The sequence below is a fragment of the Microcaecilia unicolor genome, chromosome 14 (assembly GCF_901765095.1).
Source record: "Microcaecilia unicolor chromosome 14, aMicUni1.1, whole genome shotgun sequence".
In the NCBI taxonomy this organism is placed as follows: domain Eukaryota; kingdom Metazoa; phylum Chordata; class Amphibia; order Gymnophiona; family Siphonopidae; genus Microcaecilia; species Microcaecilia unicolor.
In genome coordinates this window covers 52,964,340-52,988,003 of record NC_044044.1, presented here as the reverse complement: position 1 = coordinate 52,988,003, position 23,664 = coordinate 52,964,340, and the positions used below count along the sequence as shown (strand labels likewise).

At 45.9% G+C, this 23,664-nt stretch overlaps 1 protein-coding gene across 2 annotated transcripts in view; it reads left to right on the top strand.

Annotated features, from left to right (window-relative positions):
- CFAP45 (cilia and flagella associated protein 45) overlaps positions 1–23,664 on the top strand; it is a 104,344-nt gene that overhangs the window by 69,041 nt on the left and 11,639 nt on the right. The window contains exons 6-11 of one of the 2 annotated variants that reach the window (XM_030188204.1): positions 9,982–10,160; positions 12,903–13,032; positions 13,918–14,064; positions 14,880–14,993; positions 17,874–18,067; positions 23,243–23,467. In XM_030188204.1, coding sequence (XP_030044064.1) covers positions 9,982–10,160; positions 12,903–13,032; positions 13,918–14,064; positions 14,880–14,993; positions 17,874–18,067; positions 23,243–23,467 — 989 coding nt within the window. Of the gene's footprint in view, positions 1–9,981; positions 10,161–12,902; positions 13,033–13,917; positions 14,065–14,879; positions 14,994–17,873; positions 18,068–23,242; positions 23,472–23,664 lie in introns of those variants that run through there. The other variant, XM_030188205.1, reaches the window with a different exon arrangement.

Here is a 23,664-nt window from a genome sequence, read left to right as displayed (position 1 = left end):
TTTCACCCCTGTTTCTCCTTTCCTCCAGGGTATACATGAATAGGTCAGAAAGTCTCTCCTCATACGTCTTGTAATGCAAATCCCATACCATTTTTGTAGCTTTTCTTTGCACTGCTTCAATTCTTTTTACATCCTTAGCAAGATACGGCCTCTAAAACTGAACACAGTACTCCAGGTGGGGCCTAACCAACGACTTATACAGGGGCATCAACACCTCCTTTCTTCTGCTGGTCACACCTCTCTCTATACAGCCTAGCAACCTTTTAGCTACAGCCACTGCCTTCTCACACTGTTTCGTCGCCTTCAGATCCTCAGATACTATCACCCCAAGATCCCTCTCCCCGTCCGTACCTATCAGACTCTCACCACCTAACACATACGTCTCCCGTGGATTTCTACTCCCTAAGTGCATCACTTTGCATTTTTTTCGCATTGAATTTTAATTGCCAAACCTTAGACCATTCTTCTAGCTTCTGCAGATCCTTTTTCATGTTTTCCACTCCCTCCTGGGTGTCCACTCTGTTACAAATCTTAGTATCATCTGCAAAAAGGCAAACTTTACCTTCTAACCTTTCGGCAATGTCACTCACAAATATATTGAACAGAGTTGGCCCCAGCAGCGATCCCTGAGGCAGTCCACTACTCACCTTTCCCTCTAATGTTCAATGCATAATAGAGGGACATATGTATTATTAGATAGGAGAACAATCCTTTGAAGGAGCACATTAAGAGGACCCACCAGTAAATACTGTTGGGATAATACACTGAGTAAAACACGAGTTATAAATATTGGAGTTTTATATAAAAGTTTATTGTTAATAGTTATGCAACTGCACAGTAATTATACATGTACACATTATAAATATAGGAGAAGGGATAGGGGAGAAAAGTTTGGAAAACATTGATGATGGACGTTTCAGGTTTAGTAATGTGTACTAGACTTCGCTGTTATACGATTTATATTGACTGAGATGGAATTGTATACCATGTGACCTCATCAATAAAAAAAAAAAATTGTTGAAACTCACCTTTCTCATCCGAGCAAATTCCATTAATCACCACCCTCTTTTGTCTGTTCATTAATCAGTTCCTAATCGAGTTCACCACGTCGGGTCCTATCTTCAGCCTGTCAAGTTTATTCAAGAGCCTCCTGTGGGGAACCGTGTCAAAAGCTTTGCTGAAATCTAAGTAGATTACATCTATAGCACGTCCATGATTCAGTTCTCCGGTCCCCCAGTCAAAGAATTCAATGAGATTCGTTTGGCACGATTTACGTTTGGTAAAACCATGTTGTCTCGGATCTTGCAACTTATTGGCTTCCAGGAAATTCACTATCCTTTCCTTCAGCATCGCTTCCATTACTTTTCCAATAACCAAAGTGAGGCTTACCGGCCTGTAGTTTCCAGGGACCACATCCGCTGTTCTGCAATCCCACGGAACCTCTCCTGTCTCCAAGGATTTATTAAACAAATCTTTAAGAGGACCCACCAGAACCTCTCTGAGCTCCCTCAGTATCCTGGGGTGGATCCCATCTGGTCCCATGGCTTTGTCCACCTTTAGATTTACAAGTTGTTCATACACACTCTCTTCCGTGAACGGTGCTATATCCACTCCATTCTCATATGTACTTTTGCCAGTTAATCCTTCTCCAGGATTTTCTTCCGTGAAAACAGAACAAAAGTATCTATTTAGCAAATTTGCTTTTTCTTCATCATTATCTACATAGCGGTTCGCAGCATCTTTCAGTCTCACAATTCCCTTTTTAGTTTTCCTCCTTTCACTAATATACCTGAAGACATTTTTGTCCTTACATTTCTAGCCATTTGTTCTTCCGCTTGCGCTTTCGCCAGACGTATTTCTCTCTTGGTTTCATCCGGTATTCCTCTCCGTGTTCCTCTTCTTGAGTTTTTCTGTATTTCTGGAGCGCCAACTCTTTTTTTTTTTTTTTTGTTATATTTGTACCCCGCGCTTTCCCACTCATGGCAGGCTCAATGCGGCTTACATGGGGCAATGGAGGGTTAAGTGACTTTTCCAGAGTCACAAGGAGCTGCCTGTGCCTGAAGTGGGAATCAAACTCAGTTCCTCAGGACCAAAGTCCACCACCCTAACCAGCCGCGCTCTGCCAAGAAGGAGCAGACTCTGGCGAATTCCTTCATGTAGGCTTTCCGTGTTCCTGGTGCAACAGAGTGTCACAGCAACCTCCAGGCCTCAGGGTTCCGAACTGCAACAACGGAACACTCCCCCTCCAATTCGGCTTGCGGCACCAGTTTCCAGAAAATTCCCACTTGAAACGAGAGAGAGCATCAGCAGTAGTATTACTGGTACCAGGCACATGCTTTGCACGGAAATAAATGTTATTATATAGACACAGTAATACAAGTTCCTGCATGAGGTCTACCACCAGTGAACAGTGTGCTGTTTGCCTATTAATGACATCCACCATGGCCCAATTGTCAGACCAAAAAATTACCCATCTGTTACTCAGTCTCTTTTTCCATATGGAAATGGCTTTCACTATAGGGAAAAGCTCTGGGGAATGTTGATTCCTTCCACTCCTGAGGCCATACACCGATGTACCAGGAATCCTGGAAGTTGATTCCAAAACCAATTCCACCGGCCACATCCAAATATAGCTGTAGGTCCACATTGGTCACGGGGTCATCCCACCATACTACTTTGCCACATTTTGAGATCCTCCTTTTTAAGCTGTGGCAGTTCTCATGTAATGAGATGGCCTACAAACTCCCTCCATAGAACTGGACAGTTGATGCAAGAATGCTTTGCCCTTGACAACGACCCTGCAAGCAGAGTTGAGGTTACCCACCAGAGACTGCATATCCTGTAGCATAACCTTTTCTTTACCCAGTGCTCATGCTATCAGGCTCCTGAGCTTAGCCAGCTTATCTGTCGGGAGTCTGGAGACCATGTCCACTGAATTAAGCTTGATACCCAAAAAGGAAAACCAAGAGACTGAACCTGGGGTTTTGTTGTGAGCCATTGGGATGCTGAACCTCTTGGCTATGGCTTTGAAGTGATTTAAAAGGGATTGGCAAGAATTATTGTTTGGAGGGCCAAAGAATAGGAAATTGTTGCGGTAGTGGACGACATTCCCGTTCCCTGATGCTCTGGTTACCACCCAATGCAGAAATGTACTGAAACACTCAGAGTGAGAACAGGACACCAAACAGTCCACTGGCATACATTCATCAAAATAGAATTGCCCCCCAAACTGGCAGCCCAGTATGGGAAAATTATCAGGGTGCACTAGTAACAATTGAAATACAGATTCAAGGTCTTCCTTGGTCATGAGTGCTCCCCGCCCTGATCGCCGCAGCAACCGCACTGCCTGATCAAAGGAGGCATGCTGCACAGAGTATGCTTCGGGAGGCAGAAAATCGTTCACGGACCCTTGTTCAGGGTGAAATAGATTGTGGATGAGTCTGAACTTCCCAGACTCCTTCTTTGGGACGATGGCCAAAGCGGATATCACCATTCTTTAAAAAGGCTTCTGTTGGAAGGGTCCTGTGACCCTTCCCAGCTCAACTTCTTTACTAACCTTATCTCTCACAATTTGGGATAGGCCGTCTTACTGACAGTGCATTGTTGGCGTAACTTCCATCTATGGGTCCTGTGTAAGGAATTTTGAAACCAAATGCAAAACCCTTTTCATGAACTTGGGCATCTTTTTTGCGCAGGTATTTGGACAACCATGGCCGCATCATCTCCAAATCCACAGGAGATGGGGCATTCTGGAAAATGTTGTGGTTACAGTTTCCTGCTGCATTTGGCCGCTGTGTGAGTGGATCTGCAGATTGAACATACGTGTTTAAATTTGCAATTTGGCAGGTTACAGGATATTCTATTGAAATGCCAACAGACCCCATCCTGAGAACCTGTGGCCCTTCCCTGCCCCCCTGTGCCCTGCCTGCCGAAAGAGTCTACTATAAACATTGACAAATTGCCCTTTGTTAGTCATAATGTATAACCAGAGGTCAACATCTTTGGAGCCCCAAGACAGAATGGAATCTTCCTCCATCTTGTCTCAGAACTCATAATCCCTGTAAGCCAGCAGGTTGTTGTGTGTATAGGGACTGAACTAGGTCAGGTCAGCCAGACCAACCACATCTACCACCTACAGGAAGGCTGTGATCCAATTTAGTACTGACTTGGTAGCTCCTTTTGACCGACCCACAGTCTCTTCCTTCTTGGTTTTACCCCTTTTTCCACCCTCCGATACTGGAAAATATCGAAGAACTTATGTTTCTTAATCTTTTTCCTAGTTGACCTAGGGACCATTTTCCACAGACTGGGCAGGGCCGTTAGTGCTGGGGTTACTCGCTTCTCCCTTTTAACGTTACCCCTCCTGTACCTGATAGCATCTCATCATCCTCTGAAGAGGGAGAAGAGTCAGAGCTGCTATCCTTGCTTGAATTGCTGGATTTCCCCTTCCCTCTCTTCTTTCTTTTATCTTTTTTGTCCACAGTGGCCACCTGGCTGATAATGTTGGGCAAAGCCTGAATCTCGCTGTCACGTGTAGGCCTTGTGCACTCAATTGGCGGCTGTGGACCTTGCTCACTAAAACCCGCTGGCATGGGCAATGTGCTTCCAGTCCTCCCTTCACCAATGTTAGCTGGTAGCAGCATGGCTATTACCGTATTTTTCGGACTATAAGACGCACTTTTTTCCCCAAAAATTTGGGAGGAAAATGGGGGGTGCGTCTTATAGTCCGAAGGTAGACTTCTCCCTACTCACGCGATCGTCCCTGGTGGTCTAGTGACGTCGGGACAGGAAAGAGCCTCCTCTTTCCTGCCCAGCGCGCTGCTCTCCATCCTCCTGTATGCAGCCTGACGGTCTTGGCGAGATTCAAAATGGCCGCCGAGACTTCAATTCTCGGCGGCCATTTTGCATCTCGCCAAGACCGTCAGGCAGCAATGCATACAGGAGGATGGAGAGCAGCGCGCTGGGCAGGAAAGAGGGGGCTGTTTCCTGCCCCGACGTCACTAGACCACCAGGGAAGATCGCGTGAGTAGGGAGAAGTGGTGACAGGGCCGGGGGGAGGGCGATCCCGAACTCGGAGGGAGGGAGGGATTCGGACAAGACGCACCAGAGCACCTAGGTTTTAGAGTTGGGAAAAAGGAAAACATTTTTTTTCCTATTTCCCTCCTCTAAAACCTAGGTGCGTCTTATGGTCCGGTGCGTCTTATAGTCCGAAAAATATGGTAATTCTACCCAAATCTAATGTACGATCCCCATTAGGCAATACCACACAACTGCTGATAGTACCTGCAACAACATCCGGAGAAGGAGATTGTGCCTCTGCACTACCACAGGCTGCCATGGTGGATATTTGTGGAGTCTCAGTCACCAAGGAATTCCCATTGTGAATGCTATGATGCTCTGGGCTAGTTGCTGACGCTTGCCCCGGTGCCATTTGAAGGACTGCATTATAACCGCCTTGAAGCGGTCTATAATTGGCCGAGGTCATCTGACAAACCCAGTACCTGTAAAATGAAACTAAACTGCTTAGGTCTAAGCGGTATATAAGTACTCGAAGGAATAACTGGGAGACATGTACCCAGGACCTTGGTTGCTTGGGACCATTGTCTGGAGGGGTCTGATGGAGGGGGGCCTGACGCATGAAAAGGGGCCACTGTATATCTCAGTACCTTGAGCTGAGGTTGTGTAGGGCCATAACTGGGCCATGCTCTGTACATAGGAAAATGCAAGGGTTTAGAACCATCGTAGCTGGGGTGGGGGGGGGGGGGGGGGGGGGGGGGGGGGGGGGGGGGGGGGGGGGGGGATGCCATTGCCCAGCTAGGCCTGGGGTTTCCAGCCAGAGAGGCGGCTGCACCATGTGATGCAGGCTGGGGCGCTGTGTGGCCGGGGTAGGCAGCAGCCACGGGCCAATAAACAGGAGTAGTCGACCTGTGCACTGGAGGTGTACCCCATGCTTGGGTTATGCCATGTGGTTCAGTGCAATTTGTCACCATTGCCAGATGCTGCTGGGTGCTTGCAGGGTACAAGTGACCTGCGACTCCACCCTCTCTCTGTGTCACCTTTCTAATTGCTCCATCAGCCCTCTTCTTCCTCTTGCTCATCTTCTTGGCAGGCACCTTGATCGTATCTGCCTCGCCATGCTGGTCTTGCTTCCTTTTATAAGCTGGTTGCCCGTACTCACAGCGGATACTGCCTTGCTCGAGGATAGCTCTCCTGCTCCATTATTATTTTGCCCCACCATGCTCAGTATCTGCGTGCTGAGCGTCCACTGTCCTCTCTGCCTCTTGCACATGACCTGTTCTTCCTTGTTCGGCGCTTGTGTTGATTCCCTTCTTCATCCTGCTTCAAGGGTTGCAGAGGGCACAGAGTAAAGAGGTCTGAATAAACTGAGAAGATAAACTTAGTAACATAGTAAATGACGGCAGATAAAGTTAATCCCAGCCAGAATGACATGCTGTACTGTGGGAGAATTGTTTGGTTACTTTTTTCTTTTATTAGTATTTTATTTTATTTTACTTGTATGTCTTTATTGTATTCATTTATTTATTTATTAGCTTTTCTTTTCTGTTCCCCCCCCTTTTTTTTGTTGTCTGGCACTGCAGTGGGGTACCCACTCACAGCACATTAAAGGACCTCTCCAAGATGGCTGCCCAGGGGGCCTAGCCATGTAGCCATAACTTTAAGCTCCTCAAGATGGCCACTACCAAATCAGCAACATAACCATCCCAATATAGCTGCTGCTCTAACACCAATGGATTTGGGCGCATGCGGCTGCTGAGGGGGGGGGGGGGGCAATGGAAACCCAGGTTCCCTATAATTAGTGCAAGTCAGGGCCTAGCCCCCCCCCTTTCCCAATGCTCTGAAGCTGTAATATCCCAAACACACACTCCCATCCCTGCTCCCCCTTCCCTACTTTAATTGTTCATTTATTGTTATTTTGGTATAAATAAAATAAAATTATATATATATATATATATAGATAGATAGATAGATAGATAGATAGATAGATAGATATCTATATAGATATAGATATCTATCTATCTATCTCAGTGGTGTAGCTAGGTTAGTTGACACCCGGGGACAGTCATTTTTTTAACACCCCCCTCCAAAATCCAGTACTAGGCATACCAAGAATACAAAACACTCAAGATCTCTAGAGCAATTCTACCATACTATAAGCAGTCATTTCTATGACTCACATAAGGAAAAGGAAAGCATTTTAAACACTACAGTGAGCACTACAACATCAATTCACCTATTGTAAAACGAAACCAGACAGAATAGTACAGATCTTCGATCCTGCACAGTGAATGCCAACTGAGAGCCATGTCTTTTTCACACACAGATACACCCTAAACCACTATAGAATAAGTAATCATAAACTTTCTATTTAGACAAATATTAAACTGAACCCCCAAGAGGCCAGACTGAGCATACAATGCAACACCACAGAAACAGAAAATGTTCCCAAGTACTGTGCGAAATATAAAGACAGCAGATGTAAATTTGAAAAAAACTAACAAATACCAATCACTTTACAAATTAACAAATAGAAATAAAACAAAAATAGAAAATAAAATAATATCATTTTATTGGACTAATACATTAGCTTTCAGAGGCCAAAACCTCTGTCCTCAGGTCAATACAGTAAAGTGCTGTTACAGTATCCTATCCTGACCTGAGGAAGGGGGTTTTGTTCTCCGAAAGTTAGTCAAAATGTATTAAAATTAGTCCAATAAAGCTTACCTTATTTCCATGTTCTATTTATAAGCATTTATTAACACAGCTACAATACTACTTTATCCTAAAGCAAAAAAAAAACAAAAATATATATTTTATTTACAGTTTGTTGTCTCTGGTTTCTGCTTTCCTCATCTTCTTTTCACTGTCTTCCTTCCATCCAGCATCTGCCTTCTCTCTCTCCCTGCCATCCTGTGTCTGCTCTCTCTCTCCTGTCCCCTCCATACAATGTCTGCCCTCTCTCCCTGCCCCTTCCATCCACTGTCTGCCGGCTCTCTCTCTCTCTCCTTTCCTTCTAGCATCTGCCCTCTATCTCTGCCCCCTTCCAGCCACTGTCTGCTCTTTCACGTCCTTCTATCCACTGTCTGCCCTTTCTCTCTGCTCCTTCAATCCACCATTTGCCCTCCCTCTCCCTCTCCCATCCATTCAGGGTCTGCCCTCCCTCTCACTCCCCCTTCCATCCAGGATCTATTCCCCCTCTCTCACTGCCCCCTCTTTTCGGCTCCCAGTTTCAGCCCCATTATCCCACCTGCGGCTGCCCCTAGTTCCAGAGCCATTGATTCTCTCACCTACCCCTGCCCCAGGCATGACCCCATTCTCCCTCCTGCCCACTTTTCAGACCCCAGTTCCAGCTCCATGCCCCTTCTCCCATCTGTTCCCCACCCAGTCCCTTCTGCCACCCGAGTCCCCCTCACCCCATCTGTCCCCCACCCAGTCCCTTCTGCCATCCGAGTCCTCCCACCCCATCTGTCCCCCACCCAGTCCCTTCTGCCATCTGAGTCCCCCCACCCTATCTGTCCCCCACCCAGTCCCTTCTGCCATCTGAGTCCCCCCACCCTATCTGTCCCCCACCCGGTCCCTTCTGCCATCCGAGTCCCTCTCACCCCATCTGTCCCCCACCCGGTCCCTTCTGCCATCTGAGTCCCTCTCACCCCATCTGTCCCCCACCCGGTCCCTTCTGCCATCTGAGTCCCTCTCACCCCATCTGTCCCCCACCCAGTCCCTTCTGCCATCCAAGTCCCTGTCACCCCATCTGTTCCCCACCCAGTCCCTTCTGCCATCCGAGTCCCCCCACCCTATCTGTCCCCCACCCGGTCCCTTCTGCCATCTGAGTCCCTCTCACCCCATCTGTCCCCCACTCAGTCCCTTCTGCCATCTGAGTCCCCCTCACCCTCACCCCATCTGTCCCCCACCCAGTCCCTTCTGCCATCCGAGTCCCTCCCACCCTCACCCTGCCTCGTCTTCTCCCTGCCACCCGGTCTTTAAAAAGAAATCTCCGACGCGATAGAGAAGCGCAGCACCTCGTGTCTGCACGTAAAAGAAGTGGATCGTCTCTCATCGGGCCTTCCTTCTCTGTTCCGCCCTTGCGGAAATAGGAAGTTGCGTCAGAGAAGGGCGGGACAGGTGAGGGAAGGCCCAATGAGATGATCCACTTCTTTTGCTTGCAGTCGCAGACACGAGGTGCTGCGCTTCGCTACCGCGTCTGAGATTTCTTTTTAAAGGGCTGGGGGGGGGGGGGGTGCCAGAGGAGCGAGCAGCGGGAGCAGTGGAGCACCCCCCTCTCTGCTGACACCCGGGGTCAAAAGGCTCAATTAAAAAAGTGAAGCACAGGATACTCCACATTGCCTTGTCCATGTGCCTCAAGCTGTTGTGGAAAGTTCAGCTTCAAGGGACACAGGAAGTCGTTGGCTTGTATGCTAAAATTTGTAGGAAGAGTATTAGAACCTCCTGTTGGGAGTTTATAATGCTAATTGAGATCATCACTGAGTGATGTGCAGATAGTATATCTTGTATCTCTCACTCTGGAAATGGCGATTGCCATGACGGAACAATGTAAGCCACATTGAGCCTGCAAATAGGTGGGAAAATGTGGGATACAAATGCAACAAATAAATAAATAAATAAATCGTAATGACCTATGGACATTGCTGACCTCCAGGCAAGCATAACTGACCTTTTAACCTTTTCCTCATAGTCATTCTCAGGGTATCATTATATGCACACTTTCATTACAATTCTTTACGCTTGCTGCCTAATCTGTCTTTTTCTTCTTTTCCTAATTTTTCTGACAGACAATACCTACAACCTACCAAATGTTCTCTTCCTTCTGTTTGTTTCAGTCAGCCTGTTCCCTTATCTCTGTTTCATATTCTCAATCAGTCTTTGTTTATGCCTTTCTGATTCTGCAGTTAGACACTGCTGGATGGTTCCATGGTCAGATTCTCACTGCTTTGTCCCTTGCAGCTAGTTCTGAATGCCAAATGCCACGCTATCCGAGACGCCCAGGTGCTGGAGAAGGAACAGATTGAGAAGGAGATGGCAGCAGAGGAAATGCGCCTGGATGAGATGATGGAAGTAGAGAGGCAGAAAGCTGTTCAAAGGCAGGATAAGATAGATGAGAAGAGAAAACAGGAACTGCTCAAGTAAGAACAACATCTGTTTATGGCAGTGACAGCAAAAGCAGGCACATTTCCTAAACTGAAGTGAATCTTACTGACATGACTTTCTCCTTTCAATCTGCCTTACCCCTGTTCTCCCCACCCCCAATCTACCCTAACCACCAAAATTACCTGCTGACCCAACTTCAAAAAACACACTCTCAGAGCTCTTACCACCCCCAAACTGCCCCAGCACCATAAACTACTCCTTCACAACTGCTCCAACCCCCAAACTTCTCACTCCCCAAACTGCCTTCATGTCCCAACTAACCTCCTGCAACTGCCTCACCCCTAACTGCTCTCAACTCCCCAAACTACTCCCCTGCAACTGTCTCATGCCTCAAGCTGCCCCAACCCCCAAAATTACTATTTCTGCAGCTGTTCCACCACCTCTCCGTCCCCAAACTGCCCCACCTTCCAAGACTCCCTGCTGCTTTTGTTCCAACACACCCAAACTGCCCCTACCCCATACACATATATTCACAAACTAACAAGCAAGGCACACATAAACACAAACATCAGTGGCGTTCCTAGGGGGGCTGACACCCGGGGCGGATCGCCGATGCGTCCCGCCCCCCGGGTGCAGCGCCCCCCCCCGGATGCAGCGCGGACCCCCCCCCCGGCGAAAGGACACCCCCCCATGAAGGAACCCCCCCCCCCCCCGGGTTCCTTCGCGGGGGATACAGGAAGTAACCTGTTCCGGGGCAGAGAAGAAGCATGGAACAACGGAGGACAGGCGCGCGTGGCACCTCCCCAGCGGCGTGCATCCGGGGCGGACCGCACCTACCGCCCCCTCCTAGGAACGCCACTGACAAACATACATACAGCCATATACATATAATTGACTGGAAAGCATTCATCAGCCATACTCTGTATGCTTTCCCCACTTTTTAAAGTGTTTGTTTTAGCCAGAGTTTATCGTTTATTTTTGCTTCTAAAAGGAAAATGAATTGTGTCCTCATTACCTAATTGGCAGTTCTTACACATATACCTCCAAATTCTATAAATGGCGCTCAAAATTGTGAATGCAAATAATGAGCCAGTTAGTGCCAATAATTGGGCACTTACAATCAATTATTGGCGCTAATTGGCAACAATCTGAATTCACGCATGCATTTTCTTAGTCGGTATTCTATAAAGATGTGCATGTAAATTTTTAAGCGCGCATCAGAAAAGGGGGTGTAACCATGGGCAGGTCAGGGGCATTCACTTCAGATGCGCGCTGTATTATAGAATACAGGAGAGCCGTGCCTAATTTAGGCATTTATTTGTTTATTTATCACATTTGTACCCCACATTTTCCCACCTATTTGCAGGTTTCATTTGGTGTAAATTCTCGCACCCAAAATTGCTATTCTATACATGGGTGCCTAATTTGGAGCAAAGAGAGGGAACGAAGTACAAACAAAAATCAAGATACACAACAAAAAAGTACCAAGAGCCTTAAAAAAAAGGGGAAGGATAAAACTTTTAATCATATGTTGGGTCCATTCAAGAACTGTTTCATCTAAATATATGATTAAAGATTTTATCCTTCCCCTTTTTTTAAAGGCTCTTGGCAGTGGCGTTCCGACCCTAGCTGACACCCGGGGCGGATCGCCGATGCGCCCCCCCCTGGGTGCAGCGCGACCCTCCCCCCGGCAAAATAACACCTCTTTCCTCCCCCCCCGGATGCACGCCGCTGGGGGGGGGGGGTGCCGCAGCACGCGCCTATTGCCCTGTCTCAGTCCGAGAAAGTTCACAATTCGCATGTGTTCACTGCTCCCTCTGAGTCTGCCCCGGAACAGGTTACTTCCTGTTCCGGGGCAGACTCAGAGGTAGCAGTGAACACATGCGAATTGCGAACTTTCTCAGACTGAGACAGGGCAACAGGCGCGCGCCACGGCACCCCCCCAGCGGCGTGCACCCGGGGCGGACCGCCCCCACTGCCCCCCCTTGGTATGCCACTGGCTCTTGGTACTTTTTTGTTGCCTAATTTGGAGTGCCATGTATAGAATAGTGCTCAGCACTCATTTTTCACTTACTGAATTTAGTCCATAGTTTTGTAAAATGGAATGGAACTTGCAAAATTGCTGCTTCCACTTGGAAGTGCCGGCACACAGATGCTGAAGGGTTTATGATATTCATTTTTTCTACATGGATAGTTGTAAAATGGCTGCTCCTGCTGCTCCTTGTGTAAAATACTGTCGGAATTGAGCACACCTTGACCTGAACATCTCAGTTCCAATTGCAATATTCTGTGCAAAATGGGCCTGTCCGTCTTATAACTGCTGTTACTTATATGATTGCAGTTTGATCCCAGTTCACTGCAGCATTTCTACTCAGTTTTGGGAGTTCAGAATGACACAGCTTAGTGAACTGAGATCCAAGGAGCCTTATGCCAGCTCTAGTCTGAACCAGGATGGTAGCAAGCAAACCCATTTAGAGATTCTGATGTTGCAGTGGGTTTCTTAATACCACCAGAGCTCTGATTAGACCTTGAGCAGAAAAAGTTAGGGAGCCATGACGCTAGACCATTGCCAGTCAATCCATTAAAGTACAGGTGTAGATCTGGGATATCGCTGGATGTGCGGGGCACTTCATTCCCTCTTGGCTAGCACATGTGCGACTCAGATGTGCTAGAATTCATGTTTAATGTCATGTTTCTGTACATATGTGCTAGTAATGATCAACGTCTGACTTCTCCCGTATTAACAGATTAATGCCTGTTCTTGATTTCTTTCTCAGAGGGAAACTTCACATCATTGAACAGATGGGAGAAAATGCAGAGAACAGGATTCTGCAGGAGGAGCAGAGGGAGCAGGAGGCGCAGGAGCTACTGAGGTATATGGAGGAGCTGCAAATGGAAGACTACAGGGTAAGAAGGGGGAACAGGACCTAATGCATGCTTGGTCTAATATCACATATCTATTACAAATTTTTTTTGATGTTTTAGGGCAGTTTTTAAATCCCACATAAGGCTTGCAGTAAAGGGAAACCCTTCACAGCTTTTCTATATGAAAGTAGGCCAACATTGGAATGGGTCCCAAACTTAGGTGCATACATTTGCACCCGAAGCCCCACATGTACGTTCGCTGTGCAGACCTTGCCCTGCTCCTTTCCCAGAGCAGGTTGCAATCATTACAGATGTTTTTCTCCAAAATGGTGGGAGGGCTGTTTTCAGTGGGGCTGTTTAACTGAAGAAATAACTTTAGAAATGTTCCCTCAATTTCTGAAAGAAGTTTCAAGAAACCCACTTATACAGAGAAGAGAGGAGTGGCCTAGTGGTTAGGGTGGTGGACTTTAGTCCTGGGGAACTGAGTTCAATTCCCGGCACAGGCAGCTCCTTGTGACTCTGGGCAAGTCACTTAACCCTCCATTGCCTGCCGCATTGAGCCTGCCATAAGTGGGAAAGCGCGGGGTACAAATGTAACAAAACAAAAAAAAAAAGAATGGTCTTGCTTGCCTTCTTTTGATGATAGAATATTTTAGCTTTCCCATATTGTTTGCACAGTATCACCACAGCAGTAGTGAACACCATCCTCTAGGTTCTCCTTCGTCTTGGCTGGGGGTGGGAGCATCTGTCTTGTGCATCTTTAGGTGGATTTAGTGATAATACTGATCATCTAGGCGGCTACGTATGTTGCTGTGCCTCTTTCCCTAACTGTCTGTGCTATTCTTTCGGCCTAACTGTGCCACTCTTTCTGTCTCTACCTCGCTCTCTTATTTTCACTTGGTCTCTCTCTGTCTTTTTCCCTCTCAGGATATGGAGCGCAGGCGACAGGAGCAGTTGATGATTCAAGCAGAGATTAAACACGTGAATGCTGAGAACGAAAGGCAGAAGCAAGAGAAGAAGGAGCAAGACAAGCTGGCAGACATTCACATCCTAGAGTACCAGAAGTGGAAACAGGTATGTTCATATGCCAAGAAGGAAGTAGAAAGGAGGCAGAATGGGCTAGAATGCCCATGTGACACCAACAGTGGCGTTCCGAGGGGCGCTGACACCCGGGGCGGATCGCCGATGCGCCCCGCCCCCCCCGTTCAGTGCGACCCCCCTCCGGCGAAGGGACACCTCCCCACCCCGGCGAAAGAACCCCCCCCCCCCGGGTGCACGCCGCTGGGGGGGGTGCCGCGCTGGTCAGAGTTGTTCGTTTCCATGCTCCCTCTGCCCCGGAACAGGTTGCTTCCTGTTCCGGGGCAGAGGGAGCATGGAAACGAACGTTGCTGACCGGCGCGCGGCACCCCCCAGCGGCGTGCACCCGGGGTGGACCGCCCCCACCGCCCCCTCTTGGTATGCCACTGAACACCAAGAGAATATGGTAAATACTGCGAGTGTGGGATGATCTACTTCATTCCAGTTAAGAATAAAGACATTTTAACTGGTAATTTAAAATTACCTCTGATTTACCTATTTCCTTCCCACATGTCATCCTTCACTTTTCATTTCAGTCCCTCCTCTGACACACCCTGGGTTCAACACTGTCTTTTTCCCCGCCCTTCCCTGCATGCACCTCAGCCCGTGTTTCTTGTTAAAACCCTTCATCCTGAACTTCTTTGTCAGCACAGATGTTCTCTAAACCATTTCTGTATCTACCTCCACTCTTCTGTCCCTCTCTCCCTTCCTCTTCTCCTAAACTGCTGGCTCTTTGGAGCAGCGATTGGTTTCAGCATTGCTTGAGGAACCCAGATTCATAGCACTGACAGTTGTGTGTCCGTCTGTGACAGGCACGGGAGGCCGAATATGAGGCTGAACAGAAAAAGATAAAGAAGGAAAAAGAGCTGGAGGTGGCTCGTCTAAGAGCCCTGCAGGAGAAAGCGCAGGATTACCGGGCAGAACAGGTAAGAAATGCAGTCCCTGCCAACAGCCTGGGGGGAGCATGCACAGTCATGTTCATAATCCCTATTCTGATTTCAGTTGATTTTTAAATTCCAGTGAGAGATGTTTATTCAGAAATCTTCAGCTTCCCATAGAATCCCCTGAATTGAGAGTCAGCATTTCTTTTATCATGACTATCTCACTACAGACTTCAGCTTGTCTGTTAATCATGTCAATTCCCTATCCCACTCTCAAAGATTGTAATATACTATGATGCTAAGTGCCAGCTTTTCTACTTATTAGAGTTGTCTGATTCATCCTTTGTGTCTGTAGTTCTGATAGTAACAGAACACCTGAAGCTAAACATGTCCAAAACCGAGATCCTCGTCTTTCCACCTAAACCCACTTCTCCTCTTCCCCCACTCTCTATCTCAGTTGATAACACCCTCATCCACCCCGTCCATCTGCCCGCAACCTCGGAGTCATCTTCGATTCCTCCCTCTCCTTCTCTGCGCATATCCAACAGACTGCCAAGACCTGTCGCTTCTTCCTCTTCAACATCAGCAAAATTCGCCCTTTCCTATCTGAGCACACCATACGAACTCTCGTCCACGCTCTCATTACCTCTCGCCTTGACTACTGCAACTTACTCCTCACCGGCCTCCCACTTAGCCATCTATCCCCCCTTCAATCCGTTCAGAACGCTGCCGCACGTCTTATATTCCGCCAGAACTGATATACTCATATCACCCCTTTCCTCAAGTCACTTCACTGGCTTCCGATCAGATACCGCATACAATTCAAGATTCTCCTCCTTACCTACAAATGCACCCGGTCTGCGGCTCCTCACTACCTCTCTACCCTCATCTCCCCCTATGTTCCCGCCCGCAACCTCCGCTCACATGACAAATCCCTCCTTTCAGTTCCCTTCTCCACCACTGCCAACTCCAGGCTCCGCTCATTCTGCCTTGCCTCACCCTATGCTTGGAACAATCTTCCTCAACCCCTACGCCAAGCCCCCTCCCTACCCATCTTCAAATCTCTGCTTAAAACTCACCTCTTCAATGCTGCTTTCGGCACCTAACCTTTTGTGAAATATAGTATGCCCTATCAGACGGACTCTACACTTGTCTTTAGATTGTTTAGATTGTCTTTAGATTGTAAGCTCCTTGAGCAGGGACTGTCCTTCCATGTTAAATTGTACAGCGCTGCGTAACCCTAGTAGCGCTTTAGAAATGTTAAGTAGTAGTAGAACACAGATGATGCTTAGAAGGATCTATTCTTTTTGCAGTATCCTATGGGGGTTTAAATTTGTTTTCCTGCTGACTCCAAACTAGAGTTTCTCACACAGAGCTAAAGATGGCATCTTAATCTCGTTCTATATTCCTGTAAATTGACGCTGACGCTCTAAACAAATGCCTCTTATACTTATCGGAGTGGATGAACATCCTCCCATGGTACTTCATAATTTTTGTAGTAACATCTTTGGCAAGCTGCTGCCATAAAAAGAGATAGCAGGGTTCAAACCAAGTACCCAATTTGACAGTAAGGACATTTTGTTTGTCGATGCTATCTAAAAAAAAAAATGTCATTAACTAGTGTTACTAATGCCTCATACTTATCAGTGTTAATAATATATTTTTTTAGATAGAATCAGTAAACAAAAACTTCCAACTGTCAGATTGGGTACTTGGTTTGAACCCTGCTATCTGTTTCTATGGCAGCAGCTTGCCAAAGATACTCCTTCAAAATTATAAAGTACCATGGGAGGGTGTTCATCCATCAGATTTTTGAATTTATGTGGTGCTTTTTAGCTCTTTCTCCAAGCTTTTCCTCTCTGTGTGTGGTAACAACAGTTTGATCTTTCCACTGGTACAGAATGTGACCATCTCTGGGAAAAGGTGACTTAAAGTCTCCAGAAACAAAAAAATGAGGTTTTAATGAATTCTATGAGCATAAACAATTTTGTAATACAACAGTTCAAAACCAATCCTTTTATGTGAAAAAATAAAAAAGTTACATAAATACTAACATGTAAACTTACACACTGCTTATGGAACCATTACATGAAAAATCAGCCATTCTCAACAATTTGGATTTGCTACTTCAGTCACCTTTCCCCAAGACGGTCACAAATATCCACATTTGTTACTTCCATTTTTATAATATTTTCACCCAAGGTGAGAGATTAAAGTGCTCATTTTCAAAACACAAAGGTTTACAAAGTTACATAGGGGCAAATTCTATAAATGGCACCTTAAAGTTAGGCATAGTTTATAGAATATGCTTAGCGGCCATTCTTGCAACTAAAATTTAGGCACACCCATTTAGGCCACCTAAAACCAGGCCTAAATACCTGTGCCTAACTGTGGGGCAGATCAGTTGTATTCTATAATAGTGAGCATAGTTTTTTGAAATGCCCATGACCCGTCCATTCCACACCCATGGCCATGCCCCCTTTTTGACTGCGCGCATTAGAATTTATGCGCACCATGTTATAGAATGCGCCTAGAAAGTTGTGTGTGTAAATTCTAATTAAAGACAATTAGTGCCGCTAATTGGTTGTTAAGTAGCAATTATCAGAGCTGATTAGTTGTGTGCGCAATTTGTTCATGCAACCAAATTAGCGCACACACTTAAGACGCCATTTATAGAATTTGGGGGATAGTAACCTATATAACTTTGTAAGTCTATATACTTTGAAAATGAGCCTCCACCTACTTTTAAAGCTTTTACAAATGTAATGTGTCCAGGCCATAATGATAAAGCCATTCAGTTGGCAGATTCCTTGCACTTGGTCTGGAATTATGGTGATGGCAAGGGCTGAACAGATGTCTGTGTCCGACATAGTTATGAGATGACTGATTTCACTGTGCATTTCTGAACTTGCTACCTTGCGTCAGGATGCACTGCGAGCTAAGCGCAGCCAGGAGGCCATGGAGAGATTGTGGCGGAAGAAAGAAAAGGAGGCGGCTGAGAAGAAGAGTCAGATCAACAGTGTCCTGAATCAGACCCGCAGGGAACAGGTGGCTCATAAGGAGCACATGATGGCAGTGGAGGCTCAGCGGGACCGCGCACAGTTCTACAAGATTCTCAGGTATGCAGTGCATATGTGGGCATGTGTAATAATGTGTGGGGAGAGTGTGCGCAGACCTAAAGGAATTTATTTTTAAATAAATGGAGGAAGATTCCTGGCCTGGCCTACGCTTCTGCCAATCTCTTGGCTGTGTAGCAGGCTAATTTCCTATCAAGGCCTGCATTCCTTCAATGTCATTGAAGTGTACAGTCAAAAATTGCATGGAGAGGAAAAGTGAGTAAGTGAGTTTATTTTATTTTTGTTACATTTGTACCCCGCACTTTCCCACTCATGGCAGGCTCAATGCGGCTTACATGGGGCAATGGAGGGTTAAGTGACTTGCCCAGAGTCACAAGGAGCTGCCTGTGCCTGAAGTGGGAATCAAACTCAGTCCCTCAGTTCCCCAGGATCAAAGTCCACCACCCTAACCACTAGGCCACTCCTCCAGTTAGTTGCTGAGTTCTAGAAATGTGATATGCCGCTGATGGCCACAGATGTGGCATTTAACATGGTTTACAATAAAGTTAAAAGAGAGAAAGAGTGGAAAGGATGAGGGAAGACAGGGAAGGGAAAGGGGAGAAGAGAGGGAACGGAAAGGGGAGAATTGAGAGGAAGGAATCAGGTGAGATGGAGAGAGCTAGAGAGTCATTGAAAAACCTCTTGGAACAGGTATGTGTTGAGGAGGGTCTTCAATCTGATGAAAGAAGCTTCAGGTCGAATGTGGGGAGGCAGTGCATTCCTGAGCTTTGGTCCTAGATAGCTGAAGGTAGTTTTCCCTCAGCTAGCCACAAAATGGAACAGAAAAGCAAGCAACTGAATATGTCAGCCCTAACAAAGTGGGACACAGTTTGTCAGGAAGGTGCAACAAAGCCACCTGTTTCCACATATAAGAGAGCAGGAGAGGCTGCTTTTTTCAATTAACTGGGTGCAGAGAGAGTGGCAGCAAGCCCCCCCCCCCCACCCATCTTTCTTTTTCCCCCATTCTCGTCTTGCCCTTGATGAGCAGTTTGATGATAGGGGAGTGGTATGATGGAAAGAAGCATCAGGCAAAGGATGCTTATGGCTAGAGAAATGTTTTCTCAAATCTCAGGTAATTAAATCTGTAATGCAAATATAAGTAAAGATATGTGGGAAATCGCCAAATGTTCATATTAATAAGCAACACTGTGGTCCCCAAAGTCAACATTATCAAAATTATCAAGCACAATGCGGAAAAAGACCTTGATGTTGAAGTCGTCGTAACTAAAACTGTTACATTTGTGACTAATTCCAAATCAATATTCTTAAAAAACCTCTTTAAAATATCTCAACAGTGGTGTGCTGCAGGGATCTGTACTCGGACTGGTGTTATTTAATATATCTATACATGATCTGGAAATGGGAACGACAAATGAGGTGATTAAATTTGCAGATGACACGAAACTATTCAAAGAAAGTTGTAAGACTGGGCATCCAAGTGGCAGATGAGATGAATGTGGAAAAATGCAAAGTGATGCACATTGGGAAAAATAATCCGAATCATAGTTATTTGATGCTAAGGTCCACCCTAGGAGTCAGCATCCAAGAAAAAGATCTAAGTGTCATTGTGGACAATACGCTAAAATCTTCTGCCCCGTGTGTGGCGGTGGCCAAAAAAGCAAACAGAATGCTAGGAATTATTAGGAAAGGGATAGAAAATAAGACAAAGAATATTATGCCTCTGTACATCAGAACATAAGAGTAGCCATACTGGTATTCGGTTTCCAACAGTGGCCAAGCCAGGTTACAAGTACACGGCAACATGGGATGGGACAACTTCCCTATGAGGAAAGGCTAAAGTGGCTAGGGCTCTTCAGCTTGGAGAACCCCAAAGCAAGTCCGTCAGGGAATATAGTCACCATCGTGACATTTTTTTGTGTTCAAGACCGCTTACTAATTTTGTAGCCGCCCTCTGGACTGACTCCATCCTGTTTATATCTTTCCGTAGGTGTGGTCTCCAGAACTGCAAACAGTACTCTAAATGTGGCCTCAGCAGAGACTTATACAAAGGCACTATCACCTCCTTTTTCCTGCTGGTCAACCCTCTCTTTATGCAGCCAAGCATCCTTCTGGCTTTGACCGTTGCTTTTTCTACCAGTTTGTGTCAACAGACACAATCACCCCCAAATCCCACTCTTCCTTCATACACTGAAGCATTTCACCCCCTATACTGTACCGTTCCCTCGGATTCTTGTGACCCAGTGCATGACCCTGCATTTTTTAGCATTAAATCTTAGCTGGCAAAGATCGGTCCATTCTTCAAGCTTCGCTAGTTCCTTCCTCGTGTCATTCACATCCTCCAGGGTGTCCACCCTGTTGCAGAGTTTGGTATCATCTGCAAAGAGACAAACCTTACCAGACAGCACTTCCGCAATATCGCTCACAAAGACATTAAAAAAGGCCAACCCTTTTTTCTCTTCTTTCCTTTCCCACCTGTTGTGTTTCTTGCTTCCTATGTTTTTCCATCATTGTTTTCCTGTTATTTGTATTCTTGGAAATTAATAAAATATTTGGAAATGAAAAAAAGCCAACCCAAGGACCGATCCCTGTAGTACTCTACTGACAACATCCCTTTCTTCAGAGCAAGTTCCATTTACCACTACTCTGTCTCCTTCCATTCAACCAATTTTAACCCAATCAGTTACTCTAGGCTCCATACCGAGGGCACTCAATTTATTTATCAGTCGCCTGTGCAGAACCATGTCAAAGGCTTTGCTGAAATCTAAGTATACCACATCTAGCACCCTACCCATGTCCTGGAAATGAATTTGTCAGACAGCTGGGGTAACTGTTGTTTAAACTCATGTGTTGAGGAGCAGATTTTACGATACCTTAAAAATTGAGAGAAAGGTATATTGGATTTACAGTGGAATGGGTGCATACTTGAATATTGATGCAAAGTATTCCGATCTGTACGTTTTATAAACACTGATGATGTACCAAAAGCACTCTTCTCCAAAGTAATCCAAATGTGTAAAAACAAAATACCAGAAGCACTACTATCTACTATAATAAAACTCACCCTCAACGTTCTGAGGACACTGACGTCAGTGAAGCCAAGCTCTGACTTCCTTCACAAAGGTTTGAAGATTCGTGGTGGTGAAGCCACCAAAATTGCTCCTGGCCCCGCCTTCGAGGGCGGAGCAATGGCAGAACAACGAAGGGGTTGGCAGGGAGGGAGGCGGGGGGGTGGGAAATCGCTCCGGGCCCCGCCCTCGCGTCAAACGTCATGACGTTGGGGGCGGAGCAATGCCAGAACAACGAAGGGGTTGGCCAGGGAGGGAAGGAGCGGGGTGTTGGCGACAAAAACCTTGCTAGCACCCGTTTCATTTGCTCTGAAACGGGCTTCTTTTACTAGTATATATCATATTTTATGGTGTCATGAAAACCATTTAAATACTGAACAAATTGTTGTAATTCATCCTGAGTACTCCTCCATAACTATGTAATGCCGTCGCCACCAACAGATGACATATTTAAACCAACAAGAAATATAAACCCATTTTGTTTCAAACCAATCCTACTATTACTACTTTTCATTTCTATAGCGCTACTAGACGTGCGCAGCGCTGTACACTTGAACATGAAGAGACAGTCCCTGCTCGACAGAGCTTACAATCTAATTAGGACAGACAAACAGGACAAACAAGAGATAAGGGAATATTAAAGTGAGGTTGATAAAATAAGGGTTCTGAACAAGTGAATAAGGGTTAGGAGTTAAAAGCAGCATCAAAAAGGTGGGCTTTTAGCTTAGATTTGAAGACGGCCAGAGATGGAGCTTGACGTACCGGCTCAGGAAGTCTATTCCAGGCATATGGTGCAGCAAGAAAAAAGGAATGGAGTCTGGAGTTAGCGGTGGAGAAGAAGGGTGCAGGGTTTGTTACTATGTAAGCCGCATTGAGCCTGCCATGTGTTGGAAAGCGCGGGGTACAAATCGGGGAGGAATGTAGGGAGAGATGAGAATGGAGAGGTACTGAGGAGCTGCACAGTGAATGCACTTATAGGTCAATAAAAGGAGTTTGAACTGTATGCGGAAACAGATAGGAAGCCAGTGAAGTGACTTGAGGAGAGGGCTAATATGAGCATAATGACACTGGCAGAATATTAGTCGTGCAGCAGAATTTTGAACAGATTGAAGAGGAGAGAGATGGCTAAGTGGGAGACCTGTGAGAAGCAAGTTGCAATAGTCCAAGTGAGAGGTGATAAGAATGTGGATGAGGGTTCTGGTAGTGTGCTCAGCAAGGAAAGGGCGAATTATGGTGCTATTATAGAGAAAAGAAACGACAGGTTTTAGCAGTCTGCTGAATATGTGCAGAGAAGGAGAGGGAGGAGTCGAATATATATAAACTCGCAATGGTTGGTGAAAATGCTGCTTCCATAGAGATTCTAGATTTCTGGATGTAGAATTGATGATTACAAGTGAAATTATTCTGTGAAAGAGCAACTCTTGTCAATGCCAGGATAAAATCTATTGGCACCAAGTGAGGATGCCTCCTGCCAGAGCCTCAGATTGTGGGATACAGGTATATAAAGACTGAACGTCGAATGTCACCATTATAACGGGGAACTAGAATGTGAAAGAATACAATAAACATAAAAAATGAGAAATGTCCTGTACATAAGACTTCACATTCTTCAGACAAGGTTGCAAAAATTTATCAATGTATTTAGCAGTACGTTCTAAGAAGGAACCCCCAGGGTGTATATCGAAAGAGTATCATCAACTATTCCCATTGGTATTTACTGGAACTGGCTTTTCCACAATAGCATTGCTGTCTTCTCGCAAAGAGAGCCGGTTCCAATAAATATCAACAGGAATAGTTGTTGATACTCTTTCAATATACACCCTGAAGCAGCCAAGGATAACCAATCATTGGCTTTTGTTGGTGATATTTTGATGATTGAATGACTCATAAAAGTTTAAATTCAAGCACTATTAAGAAGAAAACATTATAAACGTTAATAATTTCTATAGTATTTTAAGGCCATTGATGTGATACTAGTCACAAATATAACACTGAGGTCTGTTTCCTCCTCATTTAAAATGTGATTATGTTGATAATTTTGATAATCTTTACTTTGGAGACCATTGCGTTAAATCTGAGCTCTTTCAAGGTGCAGCATGAAACTCTCATCTCTGTGAGTCTCTGATAAGTCTCTTGGGGGAATCCTTTTCAGAATACAGCAGGAGCAGATTGAGAAAGAGAAGAAAATGCTGGAGGAGAAGACTGCCCAGGTGATACGTCATGCCAGCGAGCTGCGCCAGCAGGTGCGTGAGAATGAGCAGCGGCAGTTCTTGGCTCAGATCGCCTTGTTTGAGGAGGGCAAGCGGCTGCAGGAGGAGGCACGCCAACGGCGGGCACGTTTGGATGAACTGAAGAAGAAGAAACTGGAGGAGCTGAGGTGAGTGTAGTTATTTTCCCCAAGTCCAGCGTTTAACCAGCCATAGGGTCAGCCCTGAAAGTGGAAAAAGATCATTATTAGCTTTCCGCAAATATGAGTAGTTAAAAGAAAAACAACCTAATAAGTGAAGTTAGTGAATATTTACAGAAGCATGCATTTGTGATGTCTAAGAATGAGATCTTGCTCAGGGTCTTGCT